Raw genomic sequence first — 23,589 nt, 5'->3', positions numbered from 1 at the left:
CGGCGCGGGGCCGCCACCTGCCGGGCACCGCCGCCGCCACCGCACCGGGACCCGCACCGGGACCCGCAACCGGGACCAGCACCCGCACCGGGACCCGCACCGGGACCCACAACCGGAACCCGCAACCGGGACCGGGACCCACAACCGGGACCTGCACCGGGACCCACAACCGGGACCCGCACCGGGACCCGCACCGAGACCCACAACCGGGACCCGCAACCGGGACCTGCACCGGGACCCACAACCGGGACCCGCACCGGGACCCGCACCGAGACCCACAACCGGGACCCGCAACCGGGACCTGCACCGGGACCCACAACCGGGACCCGCGCCGGGACCCGCACTGGGACCGCACCGGGACGCACAACCGGGACCCGCACTGGGACCCGCACTGGGACCCGCACTGAAACCCACAACCGGGACCCGCACTGGGACCCACACCGGCACCAGGACCTGCACTGGGACCGGGACCCCCACCGGGACCCCCACCGGCCCCACTCCGAGCCATGCTGCCCGCCCGCAGCCCCGGCCCCGCACCGTCCCCCGGGGCTCCTGCATGGGCCGGGGGTGCCTGCTCGGTGGGTGCTCGCATGGGTGCGAAATAGTACTGAAATAATAGTAAAATAATACTAAAATACTACTACTAAAGCAACGATAAATAATCATAAAATGCTCAAATAACAAGATATTAAAATAACCATATAATATGTAACAATATAATAGAACATAATATAACGTAACATAATATAATACAACATAACATTACGTAATATAATAAAATAAAATACAGCGTTATGTAATACAACATAACCTGACCAAACCTAACATCTAGATGGCCTTCAAGGTCCCTTCCAACCCAACCCATTCTATGCTCCTATAATACGATATCAAGAACAATATTAATACGCATACTGATGATGATGATGATGGTGGCGATGGGGTGAGGGCGGGGGGGTCCAGCCGCAGCGAGATGGCCTGGGAGCGGGGGCAGCCCTGGGTCGGGCACCTCCCTGCCGTCTCTGTCGCTCCCCGGCTGGCCGCGGTGTCTCGGTGTCGGTGGGAGGCAGCAGGGTGGCAGGGGGGGGACAGCCGGGCCCCCTTCGGTGTTGGGGTCTGTTCCAGCAAGCGAACGGGATGGAAAGAGGGGTGGGAGAGAGGAGACAGCCCAGCGCATCTCCCCACCCGCCACCATGCTGGTCCCTTAGGGTGGGCAGGGATCGGCTGGATCCCCAGCGCATCCATCCCCCCGCGGAGGGGCGCGGGCTCATGGGGGCTGGGGCAGGGCAGCGCTGCCCAGGCAGCGGGTCTGGCAGGACCAGAGAACCCCCTGCTTTCTGCCGAGAGGCCAAACTGGCCATGGGCCACGCTGGCCACGGGCCGCCGGAACGCTGAAGCGCGATGGTGCCTCGCCGACACCGAGGTGGTTGTCACTTCCTGCTCGTGTACAGCAAAGCAGGAAGCCTGGGCACCGGCCTCCCTACACTTTCTGCTTAGCCCTCGCTTCTCCCCGTGCTTCGGGATCCCCCCACCGAGGCATGGGTGACCAAAACCCAGCCCAGCCACGGGGGACAATGCCAGCGGCTCCGCTGGCCCGGGGAGGCTCTGAAGAATGTCATTGCGTGGGAAGAGATTGCGGCCAACTTCCCTGCGTTGAGCGTGATACCCCCAAGCGTGTTGGGGGGTGAGGGGGCAGGAAGCCTTCCCACCCACCCCCGGCCCTCTCCTGGGACAGGGGCTCAAAAAACAAGCCCTGAGACCTGGCCCTGCGTGGCTGGGAAGGGAGGATGCTCTCCCTGGGATGAGGGGACCGGTAAGATGTCTGTGAAGGGGACAAGGGGACCACAGGAGGTGGGGAATGTCAGGGGACAGAGCCAGGGAGATCCCAGTGGTGCAGGGAGCAGGTTGCAAAGCCCGGCTTGTTTTTAGGGAGCACATCCTTCCTCCTACAGTGTGTGGGAAAGAGCCTGGGATTTGCTGCTGGATTCAGGCACCCCCGGGCCTTCACAGCCCCAAGGGCTGGGCGGGTTCACGCGGCATCGGAGGGTGGGGAGCGGGCTCCTCCTCGCACAGCCCCCGAGCAGAGCAGCCTTGGGAGGAAATGAAACCAGCTCATGCATCTGTTTGCACCAGAAATGCACCCACAGATGCAACCCCGAAGCCAGCCACGCTCACATCGGTGCACCCCCCTGGGCTTGCACACGCACCGACACACCGGTGCACGCTCACGAGCACAGACGAGCGTGCAAGCACGTGCGCACGGTGTGGGCGTGCACATGCCAACGCCCGGTTGCACACCCGGCACGTACCAACCCAGCATCACCGCTCTCTTCTCGGGGTAAAAGACGCAGCCCATCGGGCTGCCTGCAGCTCGGGGCCTGCCTGAGCTCCTGCCTGCCCTCTCCCTGCCAGATGTCACCCGCTGGGATGGCCAGCCCCGCTGGCTGTCCCCCCCACTGCTGCGCAGACCCCCACCCGGGTGGACTGCACCCAGGGGTGACACAGCCACGGGGACCAGAGACCGAGGAGAAAGCGGATGAGTCTCAGGTTCTTCCCTCCAGCTGTTTCCATCAGCGGGTGGGAATTTCAAGCGAATTTTCTGTGTGACAGTAACTAGAAGTCCAGAAATATCCTTCCTCACAGTGCCTGTGGATCTGGGCGTCCCCTCTCCCTGGGGCTGGGGAGCAGCACAGAGCTGGTGGGTCTCAGCCCTTGGATGAAGAGACCAGGCATGAACCCAGCCTGGTGGGGAATTGTGCCTGATCTCAGGTTTTCTCAATCCATCAGACCTAGGAAGAGGGAAATACCCCAATGAGCTGCTGTTAAGGTTTTTTTTTCTCCCCTCCAAAGTTCCATCCCTGACGCAGCCGGTCTTGGGGACAACCAGCACCCCCAGGGACAGCAGGAAGGGTGACGCAGGTGATGGTGGACAAGGCTGGGCCATGCAGGAGACCCGGAGGGGATTCCTCACTGCAATGTCCTGGCTGGGATTTCTCCTGGGGAAGGGTCTTGGCTTGTGGGTGGGTGATGCCCTGGCTGGAGGGTGGGGAAGGATGGATTTGGCCGGCCGGGATGATGTGTGGGCAGCCATCTCCTTGCCTCGCACCAGGAGAGGGGGCCCTTCAGCTGGTGGGAATCGGCAGGAAAAGGGAAAATAAAAGGAAAAAAAAAAAAAAAAAGCAACAAAAGAGGAGCTGAGAATAAAATCCCGAGTGGGTGATATTCCTTTGCTTAAGGGAGCAAAGCGTGGGCAACCCCCCGCCCTGTCGATCTGCCTCTTCTCTACATCCTCTGGCTGGTTTAGTCCCTGTTGGGCAGCAGGTTTGGTGCCTCCGAGGGACCCGGGCAGCGCAGGCTGGATGAGAAGTGGTGGGCAGGGAAAGGGGAGGGTTGCTGCCTTGGACGTATGAGACAGCAGAGAATCTGCAGGCTGGAAACATTGGAGGAAAGCTGGCATGAGAGCTCCCAGCTCATTTGACCCTGGAGAATTCACCTTCGAGCTGCAAAAACCCCGAAGGGAACCAGGTTTGGCTGGTTTGGCGACTCCCAGAGCTACAGGGATGATGGGGGGTGTGGGATGCTCTGCAAGGGGGGTCAGTACCCTAAAGATCCCCCTTCCCAAATGTGTCTTCCCTAGAAAACTCCGAGCAGGGGTAGAACCCCTCGTCCGTCCGTGCTCAGCAGCAGAAGGCACTCGTGGAGCTGGTGTGACAGATGCCACGGGAGGGCGTTCATGTCCCAAACCCCAGCGAGAAGAAACAAAACCGCCTCGGAAGCACCAAAGTGAATTAGGATCCTGTCCCCACCCCCCAGCGCTGGCAGTCGGCCCTGGTTCTCGGGGGGCTTCTCCCTCCTGTGCTGGCCCCAAAAACCCTCGGTTGCAGAGAGCAGCCTCATTTCAAAGGCTCTCCTGGGGAGCCCTCATTTCCAGGATGGTTTTAATTAAAGCAGAAGGGGAGCAGGCTGGGGACACTGCCTCTCGGTGGTGGCTTTTCACCTCCAGTGTGGGATCAGGCTGGACCCCCCACTCTGCCTGTGTCCCCCCCTGGGGAGGGGACCAGCCCGGCTTTACCCACCCTGATGGGGTCCAGGGAGCTGATTTTAGAGGCATGAGAGCGGAGTGATCAACTGGGACCCCTTATTATGGGACCAGTTAGTGGGGGGGGTCTACTGGGGGTCATGAGAGCCCATCCCCCTGAATGAGCCCCCCAGATCTACCCTTGCTCTGCAGTAGCCGCTGCTACCCTGCCACCAGCAGACACAGCGCCAGCTTTGGGGACATACAGGTGACTGCCAGCCCTGAAGGCATCCCAGCTGTCCAGCCCACATCCTGCTGCTGACGCTGGGTTTGGGGAGCATCCACAATCCCAGAGGCTTTTGGCTCACACCGACAGTGTGGTGGCAGGACCTGGCGGCTCCTGGGTCCGTGGGGATGTATCTCTGGGGCTGCTCCCCATCTCTCCTGTCTTTTCCTTCCCCCCAATGGAAAATCATGCCCGTGACCATGCCAGGGTGGGGGGACAGCCAGGTTTGAGGCCATCCCCAGGAACCTGGAGTTCTTCTCCAGCAGCACTTTGCGTGCAGGGAGCGGTTATCTCTGCATCTCTGTTGTTCCCTTCTTAGCCTGGGGACAAATTCCATCCTTACCCTCTTTCATGTTCTTTGATTAACAGGTACCTTGTACCTCTAATGACACGGGGCAATCAATCAGCCCAAACACTTCAGAGGGAAGAGGGAAGGGAGGGGTGGGAGGAGGAAGAAGGGTTCTTACTGATTTGGGAGCCCTCAGCATAGGGGCAGAGCCATGAACCAGGTTCAATGTGTCTCGCTCTGTTGGTTCAAGTTCTCCTCCATCCACAGGTCCAGCCTAGGTTGAGCAGAGAGCTAGCATCTTCTCCAACCCACTGCAGAATGAAACTTCACCGGGGGAAGGTCCCACCAGCTCCAGCACCCCAGAAGCTACTCAGTCCTGGAGGGTGAGCAGAGATTTTCTCCTCCAAAAGGCAGCAACCAGTCATTATCCCTGCTGCAAAATGGCTGCTCCTGGGGTTTGAGGCATGGCAAAGCCTGACTCTGGCCCAGGAGTGGAGCTACAAAGAGAAAGATGGTGTTTGAGGGTTTTCTTCTCCATGGAAAGGAGTTCCCGAGGCCTGCTGGTGCAGTGGGGCAAGCTGGATGCCAGGGCAAAGCCTACCAAGCTTAGAGGATTGGCTGCCACCAGCTCAGAGGGAGGTGTCCCCAAAACCACTGGCAGAAAGAAAGCATGCATGGCTCAGAAATAGAGTTTAAGGTGCAATTCAGAGCTTTATTTTAAGCTCTAGGCCATCAAGGGATTATATTTTTGATGTCAAGGGACTGTCACCAGTGTTGGAGACAAGCAGTAAAAGGGAGACATCCAAGAGTCAATCCCCACGGGGAGATGATCCCTCATAACAGATCTCACTGGAGAATAAATAAACAGACAAAGGAAAGAAGTTGGAAATACAAGATGTGTTTTTAATGAGGAGGGTCATTAAGTGTTGGAGCAACTGCCCTCTTCCTTCCATCTGGGAGGAAGAGCCACAAGTGGTTCCTCTATCCCGTTTCAGGGCTAGGTACGGGTTTTCCTGGCAAGGAAATGCCACCACCTTGAATGCTGGCACCAGGCAGGTGTCAGCTCCAGGGAGAAGGTGTGTGGCTACCTGGACCTTTCCCTGCAGGAATGAGGGAGCTGGGAGTGTCCTGCCTTTGGAAGAGGAGCTGGAGCCCAGCTGCCATGGCTGGTCTGCTGACTCATTTTAAAGCCGACAATAAAAGCAATTGGCCGTGGAGTGATAAAAGCTCCCCTGACTTATCACCGCCCGGTTCCAGTAAGAAAATCACGGCACTTGCAGGCTACCTGGGGAGTAATTGGAGGGCTTAATTGAGGAAGATCATTAGGGGGAAGCAAAGATAGGGGAGCTGGAGTCCCTTACCTACTGTGAGCAATCGGGGCTTTCATGACAAGGGTCAATGGATTTGTTTATCAAGAGGAAACGGGGAAGAGGAGGTGGTGAAGAGCTGAGATCCTACACCCCCGAAGGGAGCAGGGTGCCCCTGTCCCTTCCTCGCAGAGGGCCTCTGGGTGGGGGGATTTAGGGGTGCAGCTCTGCTTCAGAGCAAAGAGCAGTGCCGAGCTGGGGCACCTCGTTTGCTGCTCAGCCCGTGCTCACTGCTCTCCTCCCTGCATGCTGGGGGCTGCCAAGACACCCAGCAGGGAAAACATCTGGTGAAGGAGCCTGCTCAGCTTTGATCTTCCGACTGTATTGTCCAGGAGCGGGGGCAGGATGCCTGGCCTGGGGGTTGGGGTGGCTGGGACTGAAGAGACACTGTCTGCAGCATCCCCAGCAAGAAAACTGGGACCTCACCTGGGGTCACCAGCCTGTTGGGCGGACCAGAATGCCCAAGCAGATGTGTGAGTGCAGGGACATCAGAGCAAGGTCTCAGAGGGTCCTTCTGCCTGTGCAAGCTGCCTGGAAAGGCATCCCACAGCTGCATGGGATGTCTCCATTGGCATCAAGGGGAGGGAGAGATGCCAAATGAAGATGGGGCTTTGTAAGTGGAGCGTTTTGCCTCCAACACCATGAAGAGGAGGGCTGCGTAGGGAAGGATAACCGCCTGGCTATTTCTCTCCCCTTGAGCCTTTTCCCTTCCCCTTCTCCATCCTGACACTGGGATGACTCTTTCTCCCAGGTCTCTGGTCTCCAGGCTGTACCCGATGCAGACTGGCAGCAGTGTCCCCAAGGGAGGCAATCAGCCCTTGATAAATGTATCTCGGGGAGACCTTCCACCAGCAAGCGGCTGTTTCACCTCAGTAATGTTAATATTAATCTGCTTATCTGCCCCGGGGCAATAAAACACTCATCTCCAAAGGAGAAAAAAAAATTCCCACTGTTCTTTCTTTATATCTGCACTTGCTTATTGCAGGCCTTATCAGCAAACACAGCCAGCCTTCAGGGCAAGAGAGTCACGCAATGGCTCCAGCAAACGGGGCCTCTGGTCCTACACCAGCATCAGCATCGCGTGTTCCCACTGCAGCTGGAGTCACGGGGCCAAGTCCACGAGAGCCTCTCCACCCCACGGCGTGACATGCTGCTGCTGAGTCCCTGGCGGTCCCAGTGCTCTCTTGAATCACCATGTTAGGCACTGAGAGACCCAGATCCACGTCCAGGATGATCCCACCTTCCCTTGCAGTAGATGAATGCCAGCTTTGGGATGTCCCTCATGGACAGGTGGTTCTTGACTCTATTGCCTTGTCCTGTGGCCCTTGTCATAAGTAGCAGAGATGTTATTCGGCTGATGGACCTCATAGCTTGCCCCAAACCATGCACTTTTCATCCAAGATCTCTGATAGCCTGCAGCTCAAACCATGGTCTGAAGCTCCCAGTCCTCACCCTTTCTTTTCTTGAAATATCAGGATTATGACATTAAGCAGTGAAGACAAAGCCAGTAGGACACAGAGTGAAGCTGCTCAGGCTGGTTCAGTGAATTCACGTGGGTCTGAGGCTGTACTGTGTCAGTGTTTCACCACAAATTGATGACCAGGCAAGACCTGGACACAGAGAGACAGAGTTACTCCTTTTAATTCAGGCTTGTTTAGCGGGTCTGAACACCTCCCTGCGCTAGCTGGAATCTCCCTGAAGTCTTGGGCAATCAGCTTCTCCATTTTCTTCCCCAACACACTCTTTCATTTCTCTCTCTTCTTGGAAGTTTTTGTGCAATGCATGATGAGTGATTGGTATTTGGACCTGAAAGGAACTCTCATTGGTCAGGGTCTGGGGCTCTGGCTGAGCAGATTGCACCCATGGGAACCGATTCAAGAGCAGTGCGTGTTGCACCGGATGGTTATATTTGTTCCTGTATCATTGCTTGCCAGGTGCTGGATTGGCTAAGATGGCTTTGCGTGCAAGTTGAAGAAAAGGAGGCATCTGGCTCTACTGGCATGGGTTGACTGGCAGCCAATGTAAACTCTTGGGTTTGAGTTAGAGGAAGTCCTGTTCTCCTTCTCTGCCCTGTTGTGAAAACAACCTTGCTCCAGTCCAGAATACCAGCAGCTTGACTTTCTCAATAGTAAGAGGTAAAGGTGTCCTTCTTCATGTCCTTCAGGGCCAGCAGTTACTGTGGTAAATGAGGCTTAAGTCCTCCAACACACTGGTCCCTCCAGAGAGGCTTCACTCATTTGAAGGATCCCTCCCATTTTTCTGAAGAAAGTAATCTGAGCAGCAGGAGAACCCCTGGTGCAAGGTTATCTGATAGATTCTCAGAGGGACTGAAGTGCTTTGAGCTCCTCTATGGACAAAGACAAACCTCTTCTGAATGGGATCTTAGAGTGACATGACAAATCAGCTTAGGCAATTAAAAACATAGTGTAGAAACAAGGGAACAGGCTGTCCTTAGAGGACTTGGAGAAGTATCAGCATTTTCCCAAGATTTCCAAGGGTTTTTTGCTGCAGATGCATCTACAGCAAAGGTAAATTTCAACCAGTGAAAACTTGTCCCAATTAGTCTGGAAATAGTGATTCTGGCTAGACCTCAAAAACATCATCCTCCTCGTCACCCAAGCTTTGGGCATCAGTTCAGCCAAGATCTTAAACGTCGCTGGAGGCTGTGGGATTATGGCATGGGTTGGCTGTCCTTCAGCCCTCTAAGAGCGATTCTAAAAGAATACAGCCCAAAGGTATTCAGATAGACTGCTTTGGGGTACCTTCCCTTCCCCTCTAGCAAAAGACAGTTCACACACCCCGTAAATGTGATTTGTGATACTAAGACTAGATGTGATGGAATAGCCAACATTTGATGGAACAGCCAACATTAGAAATGCTGGGAAATGAAAAAGGCAAGAAATGCTACAAAGAGAACAAGATAAGACAGGAGTTTCAAAGGCTTCAGTTTACTATATCATCCCGTAAAGCTGTACCAGACCCAGCTTTGCTACAAGGACACCCAGGTCTTCGCCCCCCACAGCGATGTCTGGGCAATGGATAAGCCCACTGCTCAGTTCATGCTCTTCGTGGGGAAGCGCTGCTTGACCTGGAAGTGCTCACATCTTTTGTGCTTCAGGGTCAGCCCATAGAGCGGCGTCATGTCCACCTTCTTGCCATCGCAGACACTGAACTCCAGCTGCTGTAGCAAGGTGGACAGGAAAAGGAAGACCTGCCACCTGGCAATGGGTTCCCCAATGCACTTCCTTTTCCCCAGGCCGAAAATCAGCACCTTCTCCCCAGCCACTTTGTTCACTTCGGTCCCTCCAGCACTGAGGAAACGCTCCGGGTTGAAGGTCAGTGGATCCTTCCAAAGTTTCCTGGAAGGGAAAACATCAAGTGCTGAGATGGTGTCCCCTGGCCACGAGTGTAGGGGAGACGCTGGAGCGTGGGAGCTGTCAGTAAGAATATCCCTGAATTTAATAAATACCTCACCTGCTCCCTTTTCTCTTAAAGCAGGTTGTCCCTACTTCTGCCCAAGAAGATAACTCTGCGGGAAGGGTCCCGTATGTCACTGCAGGAGGCTTTCTGCCTCAGAAGGTACTTACTCGTCATGATTCACTTGCCACTGATTGACAAACACGCAGCGGTCCTTGGGGATGTAGTAGCCGTTCAGCACTGTGTCCCTGGTCGTGCTGAAGAGAGAAAAGACTCTTAAGAGTTTGGGAAGCAAAAAGGTTTTTCTGCATCCTCGGGGGACTGTTTGATCCTAATGCTGCTGAAGTAAGGAGATGGCTGTATGAGGGGCAGTTGCACTGTCCGTGAGCTGGATTGGGCAACCCCTACCTGAGCTGGGTGGAGTATCTTCAGTGAATTGCTCTTTGAGAGCTCCTACAATGCCCTGCACAAGTGCTGTGAGCTCCCCATGTCCACAATTTGCAACCTGTGAAGCGTTCTACAAGTTGATAATAATCTCCCTGCCTCTCACCACACTGCTGTCCGTGTGGCTGCCTCGAGATGCCTCGAGTCCACCTTGTCCCTCCACCTCCTTTGCCCATACCTGTGTGGGATGGTGAAGGGCAGGAAGGAGGAGTGCCTGAACATCTCCAGGATAAAGGCTTCTGTGTAGGGCAGCGTGCCCCGGTCTGACAGCCTCGGTCTCCTCTCCCGGCCGATGGTCTGGTCTGCGGGATGTCAAGAGGAGGGAACAGGTTGGGGTCAGCCCTGGCCAGAGAGGTTTTGGCCCCGGAGGAAGTAGGTTCATGGACTCACCTAGTTCTTCCTGGATCTTCTTCTGGATGTTGGGGTATGTCACGAGATACATGAGGCTCCAGGACAGGCCAGTTGTCACAGTGTCAAAGCCTGGTCAAAGAGGAAAGCATGTAGATGAGGTCTGTACAACACACAGGGCACGGGCCTTGGCTTGCTGCTTAACCATCACATGGAGCAGTCCTGGATGGCTAAGAAGGCAGAGGACATCCTCAGCACACAGTAAGGCTTGGGTTTCTATCCTTTGCTAAAATATTCTGCTCTCAATCATCCTGATTTACCCTTGGGTCATGTCAGGTTTGTATAACTTCTCTGGAATCGGGGGAGTTTCCAAGAGTAACTCAAAGATGAATCAGTCAATAGACATCTCCCTCAACCAGGAAAAGGCACCCTGGCTTGTGAAGCTTGGCTGAGCTATAAGCTGTGCCCTTCGCTTTTCCCTGAAGCCTCTTTCCAGAGCTAATGTCCCATGCTAGTCTCTAGGGGTGTCCCTGAAAGGTCCAGGAAGACCAGCGAGCAAGAGAACAAGTGCTTAGACCCAAATCGGCTGCCTGGTGTTGGACAAAGATGGGTCAGAGAGAGCTATAACACAAGGAGCCTGAGAAAATCGGCAGTAGCTGAGGGACTGGTCGGAAAAGATACCTGCTCCAAAGAGATCATTCACAAGGTTGACGACCTTCTCCTTAGGGATCTGCATGGCAGTATTTGCTTCCACTTTTTTATCCAGGCATTGCTCAATGAGGGAGTCAGTGATGTCTCGGATGTTGTTCTGAGAGGAAGAGAAGACAAGTCATGGCAGCACAACCAGCAGAGGAATGGGTGTCACTGAGCAACAGCCTGATGTGAGCGGAGCCTAGGGTCATACGAGCTCTGGAGAACATCATCTTTCAGCCCCCATGGTCTCTACTGCTTTTGGAACCTATGAAAACAAGGACATGGTTCTGCAGGGAACCTTTGGCATAGATCAGATGTTCAACCAACAAGCTGGCCCTATCACACAAGACCATGGAGGAGAAGAGGACTGCAGTACTGGACTGCACATGGAGAGACTACAGGTGAGGGAGACTCCAGCTGGACTTGCTACATGCAGCAATACCTGCAAGAATGTAGATGTCCATTGATGCTTGACTGCAAGAAGTAAAACAACTCACTACTAGAGAGGGGCAGAGAGCGGGGACGCACCTCTGGTGCAGGTGAGGGTCCTGCAAGCTCTTACCTCGTCAAAGGTTTCGTAGTGCTCTTTGACAATCTTCTGCAGGAAATGGACGAATCGCTTGTTGAAATCTTTAAATAAAGTCATGGTGCGGCTGGGAAGATACTGGAGCACGGGGATGAAGTCAGCAGGGTTGCCAGAAGCAGCCACATTGCCAAACTGCTCACTTACATTCACTATATTGAGCAGCTCTTGGTCATTGTGATCGTAACGCTTGCCAAAGCACATGGCACAGATGACGTTGGCCACAGAGACCACCAGGTACCGGTAAGGGTCAAAGCTCTTCTCCTCATCCATCAGCCGCAGGAACTTGGTGACCAGGTAGTCAGCCTCCTTAGAGACGTGCTCCTCCAGGAGGCAGGTGGAAGAGGAGGTGCGGCTGGGGGCGATGGAGAAGGTCTTCAGGGCGTTCTGGGCCAGCTTTCGGCGGGCTTTCCACACGTCCCCTGAGTCAGGGCTGAAGGTCAGGCTCTGGCCATCTGTAACATAACGGAAGCTGTGGAGGTCCGGGCGCCCCATGAAGTCATCTCCTTGCTTCACCAGGGCTTGCTTGATGGTGTCCAACCCGCTCAGCACCAGCACGGGCCGGGTGCCGATCCTGACCTCCATCATGTCCCCATACTTCTGGCTCAGCCTGGTCAGGGCCAGGTGCGTGTCCTTCCTCAGCTCCAGCACGTTGCCGAGGATGGGGTAGCCTCTGGGTCCTGGGGGGCTCTTCAGCCCCTGGGGTATGTGCTGCCGGAGGGACTGGATGAGCAGGAAGACCAGGCAGAAGACGGCAGCCACGAGGAGGACCTCGGTGGCTGAGACAATGCCTTGGCTTCCCACCAGTGACATCGCAGCCTTCATCGCTGCTGGCGTGTAGGAACCCTAAAGGAATTAACCAGAAGTGTGGCAAAGAGCCAGGATTAGCAAGAGGTTGAGTCCTACAGGTGTTTCTGATGCTGAGGAAGGGCACCAAGGGTGATGGAGCTGCCTGTGCAGCACTTTGGGGTTTTCAAGGGGGAAAAGCTGGAGACCTATAAAGACCCCAAACCCAGCCATTGTTTAAGGGGGACCTCAGCCCTCCAGAGCCTGTAATGGTGCCCCTTCCCCTGCAGAAGACCCCAGCACCCACTAGCACAGCCTTGGATTCTGCCCAGGGGAAACGGTCTGTTTGCAACAAGGCACAGAAAACTGCAGCCAAAAAAAGCGCAGGGAGGCAGGAGGAGAGGAACAGCAACTCCTCAGTGAAGCTGGCCCCATGTCCACCATTTCCGTGAGGATCTATAGCCAGGAGGCTGCCTCTGCTGGGTGACCACCAGTGTGTGGGGGCACGGGGAGCGGGGATGCCACAGGGCTGCCCTGCAGGAACACACGGCTCGCTGGGTGGGCAGGGGAGGGAGGGGAGAGCCTGGCGCATGAATTTCTCCTTCAGACCCAAATATGACTTTCCTGGTCCTATATCCCTGTTCAAAACCACACACACACACATGGTCTCTTACCTGCAGGTCCTTGCTCTACCAGGGCTGGTTTTACTGCTTGTGGGTCCCAGCAATGATAGGCAGAGGGTGTCTGGCAGCTGCCTGCCCTGGGGAGCAGAGGGGATCCTCTTCTGCAGCCCAGACCTTCTTCTTCTGCCTCCCGGACCTTCTTCTCTGCCACCTGGAAGGCCACAGCTTTATATGTGCTCCCCTTGTTGCATGGCTGGGTGCTTATCTCTGGGGGGTCACGGCATGAGAGCCCTGGGGAATAGCTATCCATTAACAAATGGGACTGAGTCTGGCTGGAGCCAGCCCAAGAAGCCAGGGAAGATATTTCCTCAGTGCCAAGAGGCTCTGGGGGACAAATGGTGATCTATCCTCCTGCCCACGGCACATGACTGCCCTAGAGCCCAGGACAGGCAGGCAGAAGGGGGTCCCTAAGCCCTGGCCTGCGGAGGATGGAGGACACGCTCTCAGCATTGCTGTCCTGTGGGATGTGGGTGCCAGCGTTTCCCCCCAAAGACCTTTACTGGGCTGACCAGACTGCTCCCAGTACACATAGAGGGCTGTCACCTCCATGGCCACTCTGGAGGTGCTTCCAGCAGCGAGGGGATGTGTTTGCAGGAAGGGACCCATGGCCACAGCCCTCTCCATCCCCGGGAATCATCTGGCAGGTCCCCGCACCCCAGGACTGGTGGTGGCAGGACCTTCTGTCCCAGCAACAGAGCCAAACTCAGGTTAACGATTGCCCAGGTTCGCGTGAGAAGGCGGCTGGCTCGCTTCCCCCGGCTCCTCCGTGGCAAACAGGCAGCGAGGGAGAGGAGTGGTGGAGCAGAGGGGAGGAGGTGAGCTGGAGAGATAGGAGAGGTGAAAGGGGCAGTGCAGGGCAAGGCTGGGGCAGTTCATCCCTCCGAAAACACAGTGTGGCACCTGGCAGGAGATGTGGGGCTGCTGCTCAAGCTGAAGGAAAATTCAGGGCTTTGGGAAGTGCAGCTGGGATGAGCTGGAGAAGCAGGAATGAGCCAGAGCTTTGGGGTTTGGCCCTAAGTTTCATTTAGTCTTTGAAAACTACAGTGGGAATTTGGCCCAGGTAAAAGCTGAGCTAATATTTAATAAAGGCTTTCAACATCTGGTCTAATCGGGCTCATTAATAGCTATGACGCCGTTCATTAACGTTTGGCAAGAACAGTTACAAAACCCTGGCTGCTAATATTCATTCTGATAATTGCCAGGCACCTCGCAGACCTACCAGTCCCAGCCTCACCAGACAATGCCTCCCAGCGAGGAAGACGTTGGGAGTGCTTTTGGGGAGGCAGGCTGGGGTTTAGTAGGAGCAGGGCGCTGCCTCGCTGACTGGGTCCGGACAGCCTCTCCCATCCCCATGGATCTGCTCGGCTCCATTGCATGGGGTTTGGGGTGGGGGGGCAGACTGATACCCCCCACCCCAGGCAGCGTCTCAGACCTTGGTGGCCTTGCACTGACGGGGAACCTGCGCCAGCCTCTCCTGATCCATCATATCCCAAAGCGCTGGAGAAGCTGGGAAGGGTCCTGGCACCATATCAGGAATTCCAGAGAGGTTCCCTGGGACCCACCTGCCCCTCTTCCACCCCCCCCCCCCCCCATCCCCTTCCTTGCACCCCCCCCAGCCTCCTCCGTGCTCGCTGCCAAGCCCTGCGAGGGCAGGGTGCCTCCTGATGAGAACAGCGTTAAGAGCTGCCGCCTTGCGTGCCAGGCAGCCTCACGCCCCAAATATATTGTCACCCAACGCCGGGCACCCACCCCGGCCACCGCCCCTCGCTGAGCCCTTGGCTCCCCAGAGCTGGCCGGGGGGGGCAGCCAGCGAGCCGCTGCCGGACCTCGGCCCTTGGCAGGACTCTCATGCTCCTGCCAGCGCTCGTGGATGCATCTTGCTTCCCACCGCGGGTCAGTGCTCCGGGGAGGATCCCGGCTGCGTGCCCGTGGGTTTGTCAGCGTGGTCGTGCCAGCATGCATGTGCAAGGCTATACACACGCGAGCAAGAGGACGAGGGTGCCTGCAGGCGTGTGCACGTGTGGCAGAGCACGTGGGTGTGTAAACACGTGCAAAGAGCCCAAATCTGCTGCGCATTTGTAGGCGAGTGAGTTATTTATGCACAGACAAGAAACACGGAGCGTGTCCGTGCACACGAGAGTGTTAAAATACACGTGTGCGCGCTACAGGAGAGCACGGATGCGCATCAGCACTGTATGGGCAGTGTGTGTGTGGAGCCTGTACGTGCAGTAACACGCCTGTACAGGGGCACCTATAGATGGGGTGAATGCCCAGCTGCCCCCCTGCCTGTGCGAGCGCAGCGGGACAGGAGGGACGTGGGATCGCGGGGAGCTGTGGGCGTGGGTGCCCGCACGTGTTTTACGAGGTGCCACGGTGCGTGCGAGCGTGCGTGCGTGGGGACATCTCCGCCTGGGCTTGACGGACACATCGATGTGTCCTGCGTGGTCCGTGTGTCCCGAGCAGTCCCTCTCCCCAGCCGCGGGGAAAGACAAGAGTGGGGGACATTTGCAGAGCGAGTCCCCTGGGGACGGACAGCCCTGCCTGGGACCGTCGGAGCTGCCTGGGGCACCGTTCAGTGTCCCCCGGACCCAAAAGGGGACATTTGCAGTGGCACGACTGACAGCCCCCGCCCCCCCCCCCCCCCGCCTTTGCACGGTGGGAAACCGCCCTCTCCCCGACTCCCCGTGGCTGGAGAGGGCTGGGATGTCTGTGTCTTATCGAGGGGGACACAAGTGGCAGTGGGGGCTGCTGTCCCCTTGCAGGTGATGGCAGCATCCCGGGGCAGAGGGGATGCAGCCCCGTTACCCCCGACGGTGTACCCGCTGCCGGGGAGCCCCCCCCGCCCCCAGCCAGCCGAGGGGGGCTGATCCTGAGCTGCTCCGGCGCCGCCTTGACCCCGGGCCAGGCTCCTGGACGTGGGGCCACCGCCCTGGTCCTTTAAAAGCCATTTCCCCCCCCACCCACCCATAGCGTGACTGCGAGTGACCGGGACAGCCCTCCCGGGTCTGTCCGGAGCCCCTTCGCACGCGATGTCCCCAATGCCACCTCTGGGACCCCCCGGCGGGGCGGGACCCCCGGTCGCTCTCCTCTCTCGCTGTGGCCGGGCTGGGGACCGGGATGCGGGTGGAGGGGGCGAGATTTGGGGTGCGGGCTGGTCCCCCTTGTCCTCCCTGAAGGGCAGGTCCTGGCTTGTCACCCCACGGGGTCCGGGATGGGGGGGCTGGAGCTGTGAACTCTGCCCTTTTGGTCCCCCGAGCATCCCCCCGCCCCCGACGTGCCCCCCACCTCCGGCTGCACCCTCTGCCCCATCCCCGCGCCGTCTTGACCCCCGGGCCGCTCTGTGCCCAGGGGACAGGAGGTGACAGAGGGCACGGCCGCTTCTCACGCAAACCTGGACAATCTTTAACCGGGCCGGGGCAGCGAGAGCTGTGACCCCCGGGGCTCCCCCGCCGCCCCCTTCCCCACGGGAAGGCGATCCGGGCTGTGGGCCAGCAGAGCTGCCCCGCAGCGTGGGGCGGGGGGGACACGGATCCGCTGAACTCCCCGGCTCTCCTCCCGCTGCTTTACCGGGGAGCACCGGCGGAGGGACCGGCAAGCCCCCGCCGAGGGGGCGGACCGCTACAGCACCGCGGTGGGGAGGGTGGTCCACGCTCATCCCTGCGTGTTCGGGGAGCCCCGTGGGGGAGTGAATCCCCCCTCCCACCCGGCACCGCGCACACCGGGGCTATTTTCCCACGCTCCCGCTCGCCCCGCGACTTCGGACACCGGGGACGCCCCGGGGCTGCGGGCACCGGCGACCGGGGGGCTGGATGGAGCCGGGTGCCCGCAGCGAGAGCTGCGGGGGGTGGGGGGGGGCGCAGCGGAGCCAGGGCGCTGCCCGGGGGGGTCGGGGAGGGACCCGGGGCGCGGGACCGGCGCCTTTAAGATCCTGCCGGTAGCGTGACTGGAGTGACCGGGGCGGCGCGGGTTGCCCAAACATCCCGCCCGCTTCGCACGCGATGTCCCCCCCCGGTCTGGAACCCACGGGCGGCACCGGCACCCCCCTCCCGACCCGTCGGGACCCCCCCACCTCCGCCCGCCGCCTGGCAGCTTCCCCAGCGGGGACACGTAGGGGAGCGGGGCCACGCGTGGGGTGGGGCTGAGCGACCCCTCTCCTGCCACCGCGGGGGGGGGGGGGTGGGGGGGGGTCCGGGGTAGTTATTGAGGAGTTTGGACGCACGTCAGCTTTGATTAGGCTTCGGTCACGTGACGGGAGGTTGCCGGGCCAATCAGGGCGAGCGGCGATGCATATAAAGCAGGAGCGAAGGGCGAGCGGGGTACCTGCCGGGAGGATCGGGCCCCCAGCCGCCCCGCTCCGGAGGTGAGTACCCGCGGGGCTGCCCGCTGCCGGGCACGGCTCTGCCCGGAGGATGGAGAGCTGCCGGCGGCACTTCCAGCTTTCCCCCGAGGGATGGAAAGCCGGGGGGTGCCCTGCTGCAGGGTGTTCCCCCTCTCTGGCTCCCCAAATCTCCCGTAGCATCCTTCCTGGAGCTGTCAGAAGGTGATTTCTGGGGTGTCCTGGAGGTAACTCTTGTCCCACGGCCCCTCTCGCCCTGAGGTGGCCACGATCCACAGCCCTGGGCTAGGAGGGGGTCCCAACTGGGCTGCACCCACGGGGGTGCAGGGGTCTCAGCAGCCCCCCAGGCTGCTCACCCCGTGGGACCTGGGTGTCCCGTGGGTGGCTGTAGCACCCTGCCAAACCCAAGGGGAGGTGGGATTTCAGACCCAGCCTCTTCCTACCCCTGACTCAAGAGTTTTCTGAGGTATTTCCGATGGAGCTGGGAGCAGGGTGCCCACAGCCTCCTGGTCACATGCTACAGCCACAGTTACCTTTTGTGGCCATTGATCTTTAGGAAGATTTGTGGCAACGGTGTATTTAGTTTGCCGGCAAGTGGAGGCTTGGCATGAGCAACCAGATGACTCGAATCAGGAGGATTCAGCTCTCCTATAGTCAAAAACTCTGGAAAACTCTGCAGTAGAAAAGGAAAGGTCCCGTAGTTAAGAGAGCACATCTTCCCTGGCACACTGAGAAAAAGCTGTGGGACCGATTCGTTTCACTCCTGGTGAGCAAAAAACTGCTTTTAAGTGCAAGCAGTTTCCGAAAGTGCAGAAAACCGATGCAGCTCTGCATCCCAAGTTAAGCCCAGCTTTCCTGCACGCAGTCCTGTGTGGTTGCTACTAAGAACATCTCAAACTAGAGGTGTTCCACAGACCTTCCCCTCTTCATAAAGCCTCTTTGGTTTATTATTAAGGTTCCTACATGCCAGCAGCGATGAAGGCTGCGATGTCGCTGGTGGGAAGCCAAGGCATTGTCTCAGCCACTGAGGTCCTCCTCGTGGCTGCCGTCTTCTGCCTGGTCTTCCTGCTCATCCAGTCCCTCCGGCAGCATGTGCCCCAGGGGCTGAAGAGCCCCCCAGGACCCAGAGGCTACCCCATCCTCGGCAACGTGCTGGAGCTGAGGAAGGACACGCACCTGGCCCTGACCAGGCTGAGCCAGAAGTATGGGGATGTGATGGAGGTCAGGATCGGCACCCGGCCCGTGCTGGTGCTGAGCGGGTTGGACACCATCAAGCAAGCCCTGGTGAAGCAAGGAGATGACTTCATGGGGCGCCCGGACCTCCACAGCTTCCAATACATTTCGAATGGCCAGAGCCTGGCCTTCAGCCCTGACTCAGGGGACGTGTGGAAAGCCCGCCGAAAGCTGGCCCAGAACGCCCTGAAGACCTTCTCCATCGCCCCCAGCCCCACCTCCTCTTCCACCTGCCTCCTGGAGGAGCACGTCTCCAAGGAGGCTGACTACCTGGTCACCAAGTTCCTGCAGCTGATGGATGAGGAGAAGAGCTTTGACCTTAACCGGTACCTGGTGGTCTCTGTGGCCAACGTCATCTGTGCCATGTGCTTTGGCAAGCGTTACGACCACAATGACCAAGAGCTGCTCAAGATAGTGAACCTCAGCAATGAATTTGGTGATGTGGCTGCTTCTGGCAACCCCGCTGACTTCATCCCCGTGCTCCAGTATCTTCCCAGCCGTACCATGCAGCTCTTTAAGGACATCAACAGGCGCTTCAGCTTCTTTGTGCAAAAAATTGTCCAGGAGCATTATACCAGCTTTGATAAGGTAAGAGCTCGGATGTGGGTAGATATGCCTACAACTGCCAGAGGTGCTGCCTGTCTGGCAATGGGGGGGAAGAAGGTACTCCTTTGTCCCCCCACCTCCGCCCAGGAAAGCTCCTTGGCGCTCTCCAATCTGCAGTTAATCCCCCTAGGAGCCAGCACTGCCTGGGGGAGGTTTCCCCCGTCCTGGGTGTCCTTGACCCACTGTCTCTTCCCCAGGAGCACATCCGGGACATCACAGACTCGCTGATTGAGCACTGCCAGGAGAAGGGTGTGGGGGAGGATGCCCGTGTCTCAATCTCCAATGAGAAGATCATCAGCATTGTCAATGACCTCTTTGGGGCAGGTGAGAACATTTCTGAGTGTAAAGCCTTGCTGCCGGGAGCCCGGGGGGGTTGGAGCTGGAGCTGTTGGGGTGAGATCCTGGCCACGCTTGGGTGTTTGGAGCTGCTGCTGGGCTCTCAGGTGCCCTCCTGAGCTATGACCAGAGCAGATGGCTTTTCAGTGACAGCTGATGGGGGAACTGCTCCAAGGCAAACAGCTAGAGTGATGGCATCTGTAAATACCCACTCACCTGTCCTCTTTTGGTAATTAGATGCCTTTTGCATGTCCATCCAGGCTTTGACACTGTGGCAACTGCCTTATCCTGGAGCCTCATGTATGTTGCCTTGTACCCCAATGTCCAGAAGAAGATCCAGGAAGAACTAGGTGAGTCCATGAACCTACTTCCTCTGGGGCCAAAACCTCTCTGGCCAGGGCTGACCCCAACCTGCTCCCTCCTCTTGACCTCCTGCAGACCAGACCATCGGCTGGGAGAGGAGACCGAGGCTGTCGGACCGGGGCACGCTGCCCTACACAGAAGCCTTTATCCTGGAGATGTTCAGGCACTCCTCCTTCCTGCCCTTCACCATCCCGCACAGGTATGGGCTGGAGCGGCTGACATGTTATTTGGGGTTTTTTTGGAGTGGTTTTCTGGGAGGTGCCATTTAGGCAGATAATTGCCTGGGAATCGATCCCTGCTATGGGGAAATATTCCAGTGCACAGCCTGAATTACTGGTGTTAAAGCTCCCCATGGTTTTCATACTCACTGATAGTGCTGGGGCCTGTGGCTGCATCTGCTGCCCTCGGTGCTGGCAGCTTCCTGACTTGCTGCCCTCCTGGGATCGAATCCTTTGCTTTGAGGGCAGTTTTAGTCCAAAGCCTTTACTAGTGGGGGGATGGCAAACATCCCTGGGTTTATATTTCCCCCTGCCTTGGGAGAAACCACATCACAACTCATCCAGCTTCTTGAAACTGGAAGCTTTCTGCTTGAGGAAGACTATTCAGTCTCCCAAATACAAACTGGGGTATTTTCTAGCCAGACCTAAGAGTACAAATAGGGCATTGAAAATGAAACACCCTTAGGAGTTGCCAAGTTTTGTTTTGCCATGAAGCTGCGGCTCTCTTCTTAACTTCTCCTCCCCCCCACCTGTATTTCTTTCAGTACGACAAAAGCGACGGCGTTGAATGGCTATTACATCCCCAAGGATACCTGCGTGTTTATCAACCAGTGGCAAGTGAATCATGATGAGTGAGTATACCAAATCCCCTGTGCTTCTCCGGGATGCGATGGCTTTGCTTGTCATTAAGATCACTCTGATCCTTTAGAGTAACATCCCAAAATCTGAGTTGGTTGTGAAGGCAGGAGAAGGCAGATCGGAGCAAAGACTGTGTGGGTTTGATGCTGAGTCCAGCCTTGGCTCTTCTGGGCATGGAGATGCTCTGTGTTGACTTGGTCACTGGTTCAGCAGTTTCCCAACACCAAGGCTTACCCAATTTATGTGCAGTAACATGGTGATATCCTCAATGCTCTGGACTTTCCACATATGCGTGAGGGTTGACAGCTTGGGCTGCTGAATAATCAGGAATCGGTAGATCCTCCTGCCAAGCAGCTCTTGTGACTGGGGTTGATGGCTCTGGATGTGCTCAACAGGAACTGCCTGGTTCCCTCTTTCAGGGAGAAAAATGTCCTGACGTGACTCTCATTAAACTCAATAGGCTCATGTCGTTATTGATGATAATCAGCTTTGGTGAATGAAGTGAATCTGGAAACCAAAGCCCCATCTTACCCCTCCACTGCTCTCCAGCAGAGACCTTTTGGGAGCGGGGGAGTAGGTTGACTAAGGCTTGATACAGAAGGTGGTTCCCATATCAGGTATTTTGGATCAGAAACTCAAGATGTTTGTATCCTAATAGCCCAGCAGCACAGAAACATTACAGTATTCCTTCTGCTCCTGCATATGCTGGTGAGCATTGCAGTGGGAACGCTGCCTTTAGGGCCAGAGAAGATTCCCCATATCCAAGCAGAAATTTGCAGCTAAGACACTGGAAAACCCCATCTGACACTTCCCAGCAGCTGAGCTGGGACAGTCTGGGAAGTTTTGCTGGGAGGATTCAAGGTGGGAAAACCCTCAGGTCTCCATCCTTCCTTTTCTAAGAGCTGCTGACTGATTTCTGTGCTCTCTTTTTGGCTGAAACTGCAGGATCTCTAGCTATTGCATGCTGAATTAAATCTGTCTCTGGTATCTGCACAGGCAAACACCATCTGAATTTGAAAGAGGTTTCAACAGACTGAGCTGATGGGGTCTGACATGTAGTTGGCATCAGGGATAGAGGTTGCCAAAGTGTTTGGATGGTGACATGAGAAAGCATTGCAATGCTTCTCTGCGAGGAGTTTTTTTGATTGCTGTCCCCATCACAATGGGTGAAAATGGTTTCCTCAGGTGTGTCTCTTTTCTGCTCCAGGAAGCTTTGGAAGGACCCCTCAACGTTCAACCCTGAGCGGTTCCTTAATGCCGCGGGGACTGAAATAAGCAGGACAGAGAGCGACAAAGTGCTGGCTTTTGGCTTGGGAAAGAGGCGATGCATCGGGGAGTCCATTGGCCGGTGGGAGGTCTTCCTCTTCTTGGCCACTATGCTGCAGCAGCTGGAGTTCAGCCTCCGCCCTGGGGAGGAGGTGGACATCACTCCTCAGTACGGACTGACAATGAAATACAAGAAATGCGAGTGCTTCCAGATTAAGAAGCGTTTCCCCATGAAGAGCTCTCCATAAGCTGCAGGAGGAAGCATCGCTTTGCAGAAGAAAGCCAGCCCTCAGTCGGACACTCAGCCTGCTTTTTGCTGACGCTTTCTAGAAGCTAGCACAGCCCCTCGCTGTGTCGTTTCACTGGAGGCTTCATCATCTCATGTAAACGCGAGCGGGGAGGAACAAAGCCAGCTTTGTCGGGCTCCTCGCAGCCCCCCTAGCCAGCTTCATTGCCCTTGCCTGCAGAAAAGCTCATCCCTCTTGGGGAGGTCCAGGGGAACCGCAGCCCTGCGGTGGGGAGGAGAGGGTGCTTTGGGCTGGGAGAAACGGTGTGGGATGACAGTAGGGGTGTCCTCACCCTGCCCAGAGCCACGGGTAGAGCCGGAGCTGCCATGGGCAACTCCCTTCATCCACCAATCAGGAATAAACCTGCAGGTTCTTCCCTGAGAAACCTGGCCAGTCTTTTCCCACAGGGTGAAAAACTTTCAAACTTGTTTGGCAGAGCTGTTTGCAAAGCCTTCATCTCCTTATGCTGATGGGAACAGGCTCTCCCTGATGCTCCAGGTGCCTTCTGAAGGGCTCTCGAGGTGATGCGAAGGCCAGACCTACCCCTGTGCCAGCACCCATCTCGAGTGGACCCGTTCTGGGTGCTCCCTCGTACAGCTAAATTCCCTCAATGTAAATTCATGAAATGAATCCCTGAGTGTTTCTACCAATCCTTGGTGACAGCCTACTAGGGAAAAAACAAAAATATCCATAAGTAGTGCTGTTCACAGGCTGAGATATTAGCTAAACTCCTAACAAGAAGCTGCCTGGAAAATATCAAAGGACTGAGAATAAGGGATAAGAAGCAGTAAGAGGCACAGTAGAACACTTCTGGCTTTCAGACTATGTATTTGCTGCTTTTAACTTTTTTTTTTTTAAAAAAAAAAACAAGCAATAGATTTCTATATTCAAACTAGTGAAAGAGCAAGGGTTTGAGGACTGCAGAAAATGCACTGCCTTACGTTGCAGTCCGCTTTAGCCACCGTGAAGGTGAATTCTCACGGCAAACGGAGCAGTGATTCCTGCTTGTTTGTACCTGTGTGGAACAGATCCATATGCTGGGATATAAATTGCACACTATTTCTAACTCAATAAATACTTATATGAAAGTTCCTTAAGTTTCTTGCTGGTTTTATTCCACTGGGAAAAATTTTTTTTTGGAGGGGACACACCCCACACCTCTCTATCATCCTTAAAAATCTGACTTGGATATGTTGGATCAGGGTTTTTCCTATGGGGACGTGAATGGGCTGTTCCTTTACTGTCAGGGCTGTGACACCAGTGGCATTAGGGGGAGTTTTTAGTCTTTATTGGTGATGGCTCTGGTCTTCTCCCTGTGTATATAGAGAAGCTAAAGCGTCAGCTGGCATTTGCTAAGAGATGATGCCAAGCTCCAGTTCAGTTCAGGATTTCAT

General features: G+C 56.5%; 2 protein-coding genes across 2 annotated transcripts; one reads left to right on the top strand and one right to left on the bottom strand.

The window, feature by feature from the left end:
• Positions 1-8,889: 8,889 nt before the first annotated feature.
• On the bottom strand, positions 8,890-13,041 carry LOC141928590 (cytochrome P450 1A5-like). The gene is made up of 7 exons (XM_074837038.1): positions 12,903-13,041; positions 11,422-12,288; positions 10,848-10,974; positions 10,209-10,298; positions 9,997-10,120; positions 9,545-9,631; positions 8,890-9,316 (listed from the first exon to the last, which is right to left on the bottom strand). The coding sequence occupies exons 2-7, from the start codon at positions 12,265-12,267 to the stop codon at positions 9,010-9,012; spliced, it is 1,581 nt and encodes a 526-aa protein (XP_074693139.1). The 5' UTR covers positions 12,268-12,288; positions 12,903-13,041; the 3' UTR covers positions 8,890-9,009.
• Positions 13,042-17,243: 4,202 nt separating this feature from the next.
• On the top strand, positions 17,244-23,287 carry LOC141928606 (cytochrome P450 1A4-like). The gene is made up of 7 exons (XM_074837101.1): positions 17,244-17,271; positions 18,203-19,068; positions 19,284-19,410; positions 19,683-19,772; positions 19,861-19,984; positions 20,549-20,635; positions 21,850-23,287. Exons 2-7 carry the CDS (start codon positions 18,211-18,213, stop codon positions 22,154-22,156), a joined length of 1,593 nt encoding a protein of 530 aa, XP_074693202.1. The 5' UTR covers positions 17,244-17,271; positions 18,203-18,210; the 3' UTR covers positions 22,157-23,287.
• The last annotated feature ends 302 nt before the right edge of the window (positions 23,288-23,589 follow it).

This window comes from Strix aluco, chromosome 12 (genome assembly GCF_031877795.1).
Source record: "Strix aluco isolate bStrAlu1 chromosome 12, bStrAlu1.hap1, whole genome shotgun sequence".
NCBI lineage: Eukaryota > Metazoa > Chordata > Aves > Strigiformes > Strigidae > Strix > Strix aluco.
This window is presented reverse-complemented; position numbering and strand designations above follow the sequence as displayed.